This window comes from Clavelina lepadiformis, chromosome 3 (genome assembly GCF_947623445.1).
Source record: "Clavelina lepadiformis chromosome 3, kaClaLepa1.1, whole genome shotgun sequence".
NCBI classification, from domain to species: domain Eukaryota; kingdom Metazoa; phylum Chordata; class Ascidiacea; order Aplousobranchia; family Clavelinidae; genus Clavelina; species Clavelina lepadiformis.
Genome location: NC_135242.1, coordinates 5,674,281 through 5,685,468, shown reverse-complemented (window position 1 = coordinate 5,685,468; position 11,188 = coordinate 5,674,281). Strand labels below are relative to the sequence as shown.

General features: G+C 43.4%; 1 protein-coding gene across 1 annotated transcript; it reads left to right on the top strand.

Moving 5' to 3' along the window:
- Positions 1-1,093: 1,093 nt before the first annotated feature.
- Positions 1,094-10,954, top strand: LOC143448750 (uncharacterized). Its single transcript, XM_076948604.1, has 4 exons — positions 1,094-1,202; positions 3,671-3,973; positions 8,423-10,497; positions 10,817-10,954. The coding sequence occupies exons 1-4, from the start codon at positions 1,145-1,147 to the stop codon at positions 10,952-10,954; spliced, it is 2,574 nt and encodes an 857-aa protein (XP_076804719.1). The 5' UTR covers positions 1,094-1,144.
- Positions 10,955-11,188: the final 234 nt, after the last annotated feature.

The window sequence follows — 11,188 nt, the reverse complement described above, 5'->3', positions numbered from 1 at the left end:
AAATATATTCAGTGATAGAGTTTTACCAGTCAGAGTGCAAATGTTTTCGGTAAATTTTGCCAAGAAAAGTGCTTTTCAGAAAAGGTGGTGTGTCCCAGATATAGTGCAATGAGTTTTCTGAGCCATCGATTGTTCCTTGTATAGTTATACAGCTCATTGGATATGTCAACAATAAACCAACACCTGAACAGAGTTTGTTTGTTTACCGGAGCTTTCAAACCGATCGACGTATAATAATTCATATGTCATATGTTTGTTGGATTTGTCTCTGCACTTTTTTGTGTTACGTTATACAACGCAACCGTATCAAGCGCAAATATAACTGTTACTTTCTTCTTGAAAATATTCTGAGCTGCTGTCTGGGTTTATTTTAACGACGACTGGTTCTACTAGTGCGACGAGTGTGCTTGCAATGATATCGCTCAAATTTGATATCAACTTACCTGCCATTGTATTGCACTTAAACCAAGCTCTTGTTCATTGGGCCTGAACATTTCCAAACTCGGTGAAGCTGGCTAAATTTTCCGATTCATAAATGTCTTAATCTCTGTTAAAACATCAAAAAAGTGGTCATGCTAAAGTTATTTTTTCTTATGCAAACCATCCTGCTTATGCGATGCTATTTTCGTCCTTTTGTTCGATGTAGCTTATGGTATAAACTGTTGTGAAAATTAAACGATTCGATATAAAATGATCTCCCTGTTTTTCCTGTTTCAATGATCTATGTCAAAAAGTGCAAGTTGTCAAATAATTGAAGTCTTCCGTGTTTAAAATTTGGAGGAAACGTTGCAGGTATGATATAACTCTTACACCTTGATATAAATTGAAACAACGGCTAAGATAAATTCCAATTGGTCCACGTCATAGCGGACAAAAAAAAAACAAAAAAAAAAAAAAAGGTTTTGGCAATATTTTTTTCAGAAGTAGCATGAGTGCCTTCGTTGGAATCTGACAAGGTTGAAAGAGGTTGAATTTGTTTTCTGTTTCGGTGTTATTTAGGATAGGATTAGGCTGTTTTGCGAAGTGAAAAATGTATCTATCATTATATCTGCTCTATTTTGCTTATCATTATACCTCTGTTTTTAAGCAGAACTGTTTAGCGTAATGTGGAAATTGTAATAACCAGAAATCTGTTGAAGCCAAAATGAAACATACGAGACTGGCAATCGCAATATGTGTTGTTTTGCTCCTTTATACTGTCGGTAAGTATTCGAATAAATTTCCTCCCCAATGCGTTAAGTAATATTTTATAGGTGAGCAATGTAAATGCGAAATATTTTATACGAATGATGTTCTTGAGTAAATTTCATAACTGTAGCTATTAATGTTTTGATACATCACAATCGATTAGGCCTACTGTGTCTTACATTCGCTTATATTTTGTTTAAATGGTCAAACACCGGCAAATCAAAGTTAAAAATAGTCAGCCGAAAATTGCTGCAGTAATTATATCCCGAGCGGTATAGCTAGAAATTTGTTGTAATATAACTAGAATGAAGTTATTCAACGGACTAAACCTACCTATCTTACCTTGTATCATATGTTTTAGCAGTTTTTACCGTTTAAGGCAGTCTAATACTTAAATACGTTTTCTGAAACGAATGTCATGTTACTTTCAAAATGAAAACGCACGTGTTTCCCAACGAATAGCCAAACCCATTGTTAATGATAATTCGTATAACATGTATAGTAAATATATTTAGGTAAATATTGTATAGTATTTATAGTAAATATATCTAGGTGTGGTGGAACCTTGAAAACGATTTTGATAAAAACAAACAAAGCGCTTAAACATGTTTGAGATAGAATTTAGTTAAACCAATTCTACGCAGAATGTTTGAAGAGAGCACTCAATTAAAGCCAGCGCCAAACATGCCAGCATGCGCATAGAACGCATTTTAGAGATTAGTAAAACGTGAATATTTGTCAGCGCGCAAGTCTGTTTGTAAAGGGTGGAACGCTTGGCGCGCTTTCAAAGCCTGCTAAGGAAAGATAAATAAACCTAAAGAAAGGTCTTTATCTAAAATTTTAGAATACAAAAGCTTTTTGAAACGTAAATTTACTGTAACAACACTCACCTATCGTATTTATTTCGATCATTTAAAGTTGCGCAACACGTTGTTGAATATTTGACTACTCAAGTCATTTCAGACATCAAATGTTTGATCAAGGACCTCTAGATAAATAAATTCTTATGCAAAACTGCAAGAATAAACAATTTTAAGTGCAAGTTTAAAGACTGCAAACAATTGGTATAATTATTATATTACGTTGCTATAATTATTCGGCATAATAAATTACTTAAAATTTGGTAATCATATCATTGGGTTCGTAATATATTGTTCTCATGCTCATATATACTGTATATGTGTATACTCTTAACAACTGGTAACTCGGCACGGACTATAAAAGCTCACATGGTAATACGTCTATGAAGCATGACATTTGAACTACAGTATGTATAGTAAGATACAACATTTTTCTACATCATTTCCTTTATATTACGTTGTTGCAGTATTTTTATTATTGTATTCCGCGTCATAATGTAACACTCTTTACTTCAAATAGCTGCTCATAGAACAATAGGAAGTTTTAATGTTTGCAAAACAAATATCCGCTTTCGTTTTTCTAGCCAATGTGTTTACTGCTGCACAATTGTTGGATAGCGAACAAAACGATTTAAACGGTTTAGGTAACTGTGTCATAAATGTTAAGTTAAGTTTACAAGCAATACTGTGAAAAATAGCTTTGAAAACACGATTTCTTCGGCGAAATAATGGAGGACTTTATAATTGTGTGGTTTGGATCAATAGATAAGTTTTCATATATTCGTAATAGTATGTTATATTAAAACCCGATTTATTACAGTATTCTTTGCAAACAATCGATTTTTTATGTAATGGTTGTTAGAAGTCAGGTTTTGCGAATTAAGAACTAATTAAAGCCTAAATGTTATTCACCGGAAATAACTGCCTAACCTAACTAAATGCTTAACTTTGTTAACCTAAAGCCATCTTTGTTTTCGCATTTCCGTTTTAAACAATTACTGTACTTTACAAAATTTAGCTAGGTTTCTTACTACGGAGGTCGGATTATTTCGGTTTATAAAGATCTAGATATAACAAACATTTTGGCAAACCGTCTTGATTAACGTAACTTAGGTCTTATGCGATGTCTTGTTACAATTCGGTGTGCCAACATCTACTATAACTTATAGCGTACATGTATTTGCGGTGTGTAAGAACCTCTATCCATTGTGTTCGTAAAAATTTCATCAATTTTGGTAGTGGTAAGATTTAACTGACTCTAAGGCAACGCTCTTAGTTTGTCATCTATGACATGAATTAGGTCACTATTAATTATACTGTACCGCTAGTACTACAAGAAAGAAACCTCAAGCTTGGAACAAGTGGTAGTTAAGGACTTCACTTAAGGACAATTTCGTTTGCAAAGTAAAAAGTTAAAACATAAAAAACTTTGTTCACTTAGTTATAGATTGCGAAGATTTGCAGGCAACATACTTGGAATAATGGCAAGAATAACGGCGGAAAACAAACCTAATATTTTCTTTCAAAACAAAAACGGAAGCAATGCAATAACATTAGAATCATTACTAAGTTGTACTATTAAAAATTTCATAAACTAAAGACTTATTGTCATGCACTGTCAGACACGGCAACAACGGTAGCAGCAACCGAAGCAAGTTCAACAACGGAAGCAGCAACCGAAGCAACTTCAACAACGGAAGCAACAACAGAAACAAGTTCAGCAACGGAAGCAACAACCGAAGCAACTTCAACAACGGAAGCAACAACCGAAACAAGTTCAGCAACAGAAGCAGCAACCGAAGCAAGTTCAACAACGGAAGCAGCAAACGAAGACACTACAACAACGGAAGCAGCAACCGAAGCAAGTTCAGCAACGGTAGCAGCAACCGAAGCATTTTCAGCAACGGTAGCAGAAACCGAAGCAAGTTCAGCAACGGAAGCAACAACCGAAGCAAGTTCAGCAACGGTAGCAGCAACCGAAGCAACTTCAACAACGGAAGCAGCAACCGAAGCAAGTTCAGCAACGGAAGCAGCAACCGAAGCAAGTTCAGCAACGGTAGCAGCAACCGAAGCAACTTCAACAACGGAAGCAGCAACCGAAGCTAGTTCAAGAACGGAAGCAGCAACCGAAGCAAATAATGTAACGGAAGCAGCAACCGAAGCAACTTCAACAACGGTAGCAGCAACCGAAGCAAGTTCAACAACGGAAGAAGCAACCGAAGCAAATACTGTAACGGAAGCAGCAACCGAAGCAACTTCAACAACGGAAGCAGCAACCGAAGCAAGTTTAGCAACGGAAGCAAGTTCAGCAACTGAAGCAATTTCAACAACGGAAGCAGCAACCGAAGCAAGTTCAGCAACGGTAGAAGCAACCGAATCAACTTCAACAACAGAAGCAGCAACCAAAGCAAGTTCAGCAACGGTAGAAGCAACCGAAGCAACTTCAACAACGGTAGCAGCAACCGAAGCAAATACTGCAACGGAAGCAGCAACCGAAGCAACTACAACAACGGAAGCAGCAACCGAAGCAAGTTCAGCAACGGTAGCAGCAACCGAAGCATTTTCAGCAACGGTAGCAGAAACCGAAGCAAGTTCAGCAACGGAAGCAACAACCGAAGCAAGTTCAACAACGGAAGCAACAACCGAAGAAAAAACCGAAGCAAGTTCAGCAACGGTAGCAGCAACCGAAGCAAGTTCAACAACGGAAGCAGCAAACCAAACTAGTTCAGCAACGGAAGCAGCAACCGAAGCAACTTCAACAACGGAAGCAGCAACCGAAGCAAGTTCAGCAACGGAAGAAAGTTCAGCAACCGAAGCAAGTTCAGCAACGGAAGCAACAACCGAAGCAAGTTCAACAACGGAAGCAACAACCGAAGAAAAAACCGAAGCAAGTTCAGCAACGGAAGCAGCAACCGAAGCAAGTTCAGCAACGAAAGCAATTACCGAAGCAACTTCAACAACGGAAGCAATTACCGAAGCAACTTCAACAACGGAAGCAGCAACCGAAGCAAGTTCAGCAACGGAAGCAGCAACCGAAGCAAGTTCAGCAACGGTAGCAGCAACCGAAGCAACTTCAACAACGGAAGCAGCAACCGAAGCAAGTTCTAGAACGGAAGCAGCAACCGAAGCAAATACTGTAACGGAAGCAGCAACCGAAGCAACTTCAACAACGGTAGCAGCAACCGAAGCAAGTTCAACAACGGAAGCAGCAACCGAAGCAAATACTGTAACGGAAGCAGCAACCGAAGCAACTTCAACAACGGAAGCAGCAACCGAAGCAAGTTTAGCAACCGAAGCAAGTTCAGCAACGGAAGCAACAACCGAAGCAAGTTCAACAACGGAAGCAGCAACCGAGGCAAGTTCAGCAACGGAAGCAGCAACCGAAGCAAGTTCAGCAAAAGAAGCAGCAACCGAAGCAAATACTGTAACAGAAGCAGCAACCAAAGCAACTTCAACAACGGTAGCAGCATCCGAAGCAACTTCAACAACGGAAGCAGCAACCGAAGCAAGTTCAGCAACGGAAGCAACAACCGAAGCAACTTCAACAACGGTAGCAGCAACCGAAGCAAATACTGCAATGAAAGCAGCAACAGAAGCAAGTTTAGCAACGGTAACAGCAACCGAAGCAAATTCAGCAACGGAAGCAGCAACCGAAGCAAGTTCAACAACGGTACCAGCAACCGAAGCAAGTTCAACAACGGAAGCAGCAACCGAAGTAAGTTCAGCAACGGAAGCAGCAACCGAAGCAAGTTCAGCAACGGAAGCAGCTATTCAAACAAATACAGCAACGGAAGCAGCCACCGAAGCAATTTCAACAACGGAAGTAGCAACCGAAGCAGGTTCAGCAACGGTAGAAGCAACCGAAGCAAGTTCAACAACGGTAGCAGCAACCGAAGCAAATACTGCAACGGAAGCAGCAACCGAAGCAGGTTCAGCAACGGTAGCAGCAACCGAAGCAATTTCAACAACGGAAGTAGCAATCGAAGCAAATACTGCAACGAAAGCAACAACTGAAGGAAGTTCAACAACGGAAGCAGCAACCAAAGCAAATTCAGCAACAGAAGCTGCAACCGAAGCAAGTTCAACAACGGAAGCAGCAAGCGAAGCAAGTTCAGCAACGGTTGCAGCAACCGAAGCAAATTCAACAACGGAAGGAGCAACCGAAGCAAGTTCAACAACGGAAGCAGCAACCGAAGCAACTTCAACAACGGAAGCAACAACCGAAACAAGTTCAGCAACGGAAGCAACAACCGAAGCAACTTCAACAACGGAAGCAACAACCGAAACAAGTTCAGCAACAGAAGCAGCAACCGAAGCAAGTTCAACAACGGAAGCAGCAAACGAAGCAAGTTCAACAACGGAAGGAGCAACCGAAGCAAGTTCAACAACAGAAGCAGCAACCGAAGCAAGTTCAGCAACGGAAGCAGCTATTCAAACAAATACAGCAACGGAAGCAGCAACCGAAGCAAGTTCAACAACGGAAGTAGCAACCGAAGCAGGTTCAGCAACGGTAGAAGCAACCGAAGCAAGTTCAACAACGGTAGCAGCAACCGAAGCAAATACTGCAATGGAAGCAGCAACCGAAGCAAGTTCAGCAACGGAAGCAGCAACCGAAGAAATTTCAGCAACAGAAGCAACAACCGAAGCAAATTCAACAACGGTAGCAGCAACCGAAGCAGCAACGGAAGCAGCAACCGAAGCAAGTTCAGCAACGGAAGCAACAACCGAAGCAAGTTCAACAACGGTAGCAGAAACCGAAGCAAATACTGCAATGAAAGCAGCAACAGAAGCAAGTTTAGCAACGGTAACAGCAACCGAAGCAAATTCAGCAACGGAAGCAGCAACCGAAGCAAGTTCAACAACGGTACCAGCAACCGAAGCAAGTTCAACAACGGAATCAGCAACCGAAGTAAGTTCAGCAACGGAAGCAGCAACCGAAGCAAGTTCAGCAACGGAAGCAGCTATTCAAACAAATACAGCAACGGAAGCAGCCACCGAAGCAATTTCAACAACGGAAGTAGCAACCGAAGCAGGTTCAGCAACGGTAGAAGCAACCGAAGCAAGTTCAACAACGGTAGCAGCAACCGAAGCAAATACTGCAACGGAAGCAGCAACCGAAGCAGGTTCAGCAACGGTAGCAGCAACCGAAGCAATTTCAACAACGGAAGTAGCAACCGAAGCAAGTTCAGCAACAGAAGCTGCAACCGAAGCAAGTTCAACAACGGAAGCAGCAAGCGAAGCAAGTTCAGCAACGGTTGCAGCAACCGAAGCAAATTCAACAACGGAAGCAATTACCGAAGCAACTTCAACAACGGAAGCAGCAACCGAAGCAAGTTCAGCAACGGAAGCAGCAACCGAAGCAAGTTCAGCAACGGTAGCAGCAACCGAAGCAACTTCAACAACGGAAGCAGCAACCGAAGCTAGTTCAAGAACGGAAGCAGCAACCGAAGCAAATAATGTAACGGAAGCAGCAACCGAAGCAACTTCAACAACGGTAGCAGCAACCGAAGCAAGTTCAACAACGGAAGAAGCAACCGAAGCAAATACTGTAACGGAAGCAGCAACCGAAGCAACTTCAACAACGGAAGCAGCAACCGAAGCAAGTTTAGCAACGGAAGCAAGTTCAGCAACTCAAGCAATTTCAACAACGGAAGCAGCAACCGAAACAAGTTCAGCAACGGTAGAAGCAACCGAATCAACTTCAACAACAGAAGCAGCAACCAAAGCAAGTTCAGCAACGGTAGAAGCAACCGAAGCAACTTCAACAACGGTAGCAGCAACCGAAGCAAATACTGCAACGGAAGCAGCAACCGAAGCAAATACTGCAACGGTAGCAGCAACCGAAGCAAATACTGCAACGGAAGCAGCAACCGAAGCAGGTTCAGCAACGGTAGCAGCAACCGAAGCAATTTCAACAACGGAAGTAGCAATCGAAGCAAATACTGCAACGAAAGCAACAACTGAAGGAAGTTCAACAACGGAAGCAGCAACCAAAGCAAATTCAGCAACAGAAGCTGCAACCGAAGCAAGTTCAACAACGGAAGCAGCAAGCGAAGCAAGTTCAGCAACGGTTGCAGCAACCGAAGCAAATTCAACAACGGAAGCAGCAACCGAAGCAAGTGCAACAACGGTAGCAGCAACCGAAGCAAGTTCAACAACGGAAGCAGCAACCGAAGCAATTTCAGCAACGGAAGCAAGTTCATCAACTGAAGCAAGTTCAGCAACGGAAGCAGCAAACGAAGCAAGTTCAACAACGGAAGCAGCAACCGAAGCAAGTTCAGCAGCGGAAGCAAGTTCAGCAACTGAAGCAAGTTCAGCAACGGAAGCAGCAACCGAAGCAAGTTCAGCAACGGAAGCAAGTTCAGCAACTGAAGCAAGCTCAGCAACGGAAGCAGCAACCGAAGCAAATGCAGCAACGTTAGCAGCAACCCAAGCAGGTTCAGCAACGGAAGGAGCAACCGAAGTAAGTTCAGCAACAGAAGCAGCAACCGGAGCAAGTTCAGCAACGGTAGTAACAACCGAAGCAAGTTCAGCAACGGAAACAGTAACCGAAGCAAGTTCATCAACGGAAGCAAGTTCAGCAACTGAAGCAATTTCAACAACGGAAGCAGCAACCGAAGCAAGTTCAGCAACGGTAGAAGCAACCGAATCAACTTCAACAACGGAAGCAGCAACCGAAGCAAGTTCAGCAACGGTAGAAGCAACCGAATCAACTTCAACAACGGAATCAGCAACCGAAGCAAGTTCAGCAACGGTAGCAGCAACCGAAGCAACTACAAAAACGGAAGCAGCAACCGAAGCAAGTTCAACAACGGAAGCAGCAACCGAAGCAACTTCAAGAACAGAAGGAGCAACCGAAGCAAGTTCAACAACAGAAGCAGCAACGGAAGCAACAACCGAAGCAAGTTCAACAACGGAAGCAGCAACCGAAGCAAGTTCAGCAGCGGAAGCAAGTTCAGCAACAGAAGCAAGTTCAGTAACGGAAGAAGCAACCGAAGCAAGTTCAGCATTGGAAGCAAGTTCAGCAACTGAAGCAAGCTCAGCAACGGAAGCAGCAACCGAAGCAAGTGCAGCAACGTTAGCAGCAACCCAAGCAGGTTCAGCAACGGAAGCAGCAACCGAACCAAGTTCAGCAACAGAAGCTGCAACCGAAGCAAGTTCAACAACGGAAGCAGCAACCGAAGCAAGTTCAGCAACGGTAGCAGCAACCAAAGCAAATACTGTAACGGAAGCAACAACCGAAGCAAGTTCAACAAGGGAAGCAGCAACCGAAGCAAATTCTGCGACAGAAGCAACAACCGTAACAATTTCAGCAACGGAAGCAGCAACAGAAGAAAGTTCAGCAACCTTAGGAGTAACCGAAGCAACTTCAACAACGGAAGCAGCAACCGGAGCAAGTTTAACAACGGTAGCAGCAACCGAAGCAAATACTGCAACGGTAGCAGCAACCGAAGCAAGTTCAGCAACGGAAGCAGCAACCGAAGCAAGTTCAGCAAAGGAAGCAGCAACCGAAACAAGTTCAACAACGGTAGCAGAAACCGAAGCAAATACTGCAACGAAAGCAGCAACCGAAGCAAGTTCAGCAACGGTAGCAGCAACCGAAGCAAGTTCAGCAACGGAAGCAGCAACCGAAGCAAATTCAGGAACAGAAGCTGAAACCGAAGCAAGTTCAACAACGGAAGCAGCAATCGAAGCAAATTCAACAACGGAAGCAGCAACTGAAGCAAATACTGCAACGGAAGCAACAACCGAAAGAAGTTCAACATCGGAAGCAGCAACCGAAGCAAGTTCAGCAACAGAAGCAGCAACCGAAACAAATTCTGCGACAGAAGCAACAACCGTAACAATTTCAGCAACGGAAGCAGCAACTGAAGAAAGTACAGCAACCTTAGCAGCAACCGAAGCAAATTCTGCGACAGAAGCAACAACCGTAACAATTTCAGCAACGGAAGCAGCAACCGAAGAAAGTTCAGCAACCTTAGCAGTAACCGAAGCAACTTCAACAACGGAAGCAGCAACCGAAGCAACTTCAACAACGGAAGCAGCAACCGAAGCAAGTTCAGCAACAGTATCAGCAACCGAAGCAAATTCAACAACGGAAGCAGCAACCGAAGCAAATACTGCAACGGAAGCAACAACCGAAGGAAGTTCAACAACGGAAGCAGCAACCGAAGCAAGTTCAGCAACAGAAGCAGCAACCGGAACAAGTTCAGCAACGGTAGTAACAACCGAAGCAAGTTCAGCAACGGAAGCAGTAACCGAAGCAAGTTCAGCAACGGAAGCAAGTTCAGCAACTGAAGCAATTTCAACAACGGAAGCAGCAACCGAAGCAACTTCAGCAACGGTAGAAGCAACCGAATCAACTTCAACAACGGAAGCAGCAACCGAAGCAAGTTCAGCAACGGTAGAAGCAACCGAATCAACTTCACCAACGGAAGCAGCAACCGAAGCAAGTTCAGCAACGGTAGCAGCAACCGAAGCAACTACAAAAACGGAAGCAGCAACCGAAGCAAGTTCAACAACGGAAGCAGCAACCGAAGCAACTTCAACAACAGAAGGAGCAACCGAAGCTAGTTCAACAACAGAAGCAGCAACCGAAGCAAATTTAGCAACGGAAGCAGCAACCGAAGCAAGTTTAACAACGGAAGCAGCAACCGAAGCAAGTTCAGCAACGGAAGCAAGTTCAGCAACTAAAGCAAGTTCAGCAACGGAAGCAACAACCGAAGCAAGTTCAACAACGGAAGCAGCAACCGAAGCAAGTTCAGCAGCGGAAGCAAGTTCAGCAACAGAAGCAAGTTCAGGAACGGAAGAAGCAACCGAAGCAAGTTCAGCATTGGAAGCAAGTTCAGCAACTGAAGCAAGCTCAGCAACGGAAGCAGCAACCGAAGCAAGTGCAGCAACGTTAGCAGCAACCCAAGCAGGTTCAGCAACGGAAGCAGCAACCGAAGCAAGTTCAGCAACAGAAGCAGCAACCGAAGCAAATTCAGCAACGGTAGCAGCAAGCAAAGGAAAAACTGTAAAGGAAGCAACAACCGAAGCAAGTTCAACAACGGAAGCAGCAACCGAAGCAAATTCTGCGACAGGAGCAACAACCGTAACAACTTCAACAACGGTAGCAGCAACCGAAGCAAATACTGCAA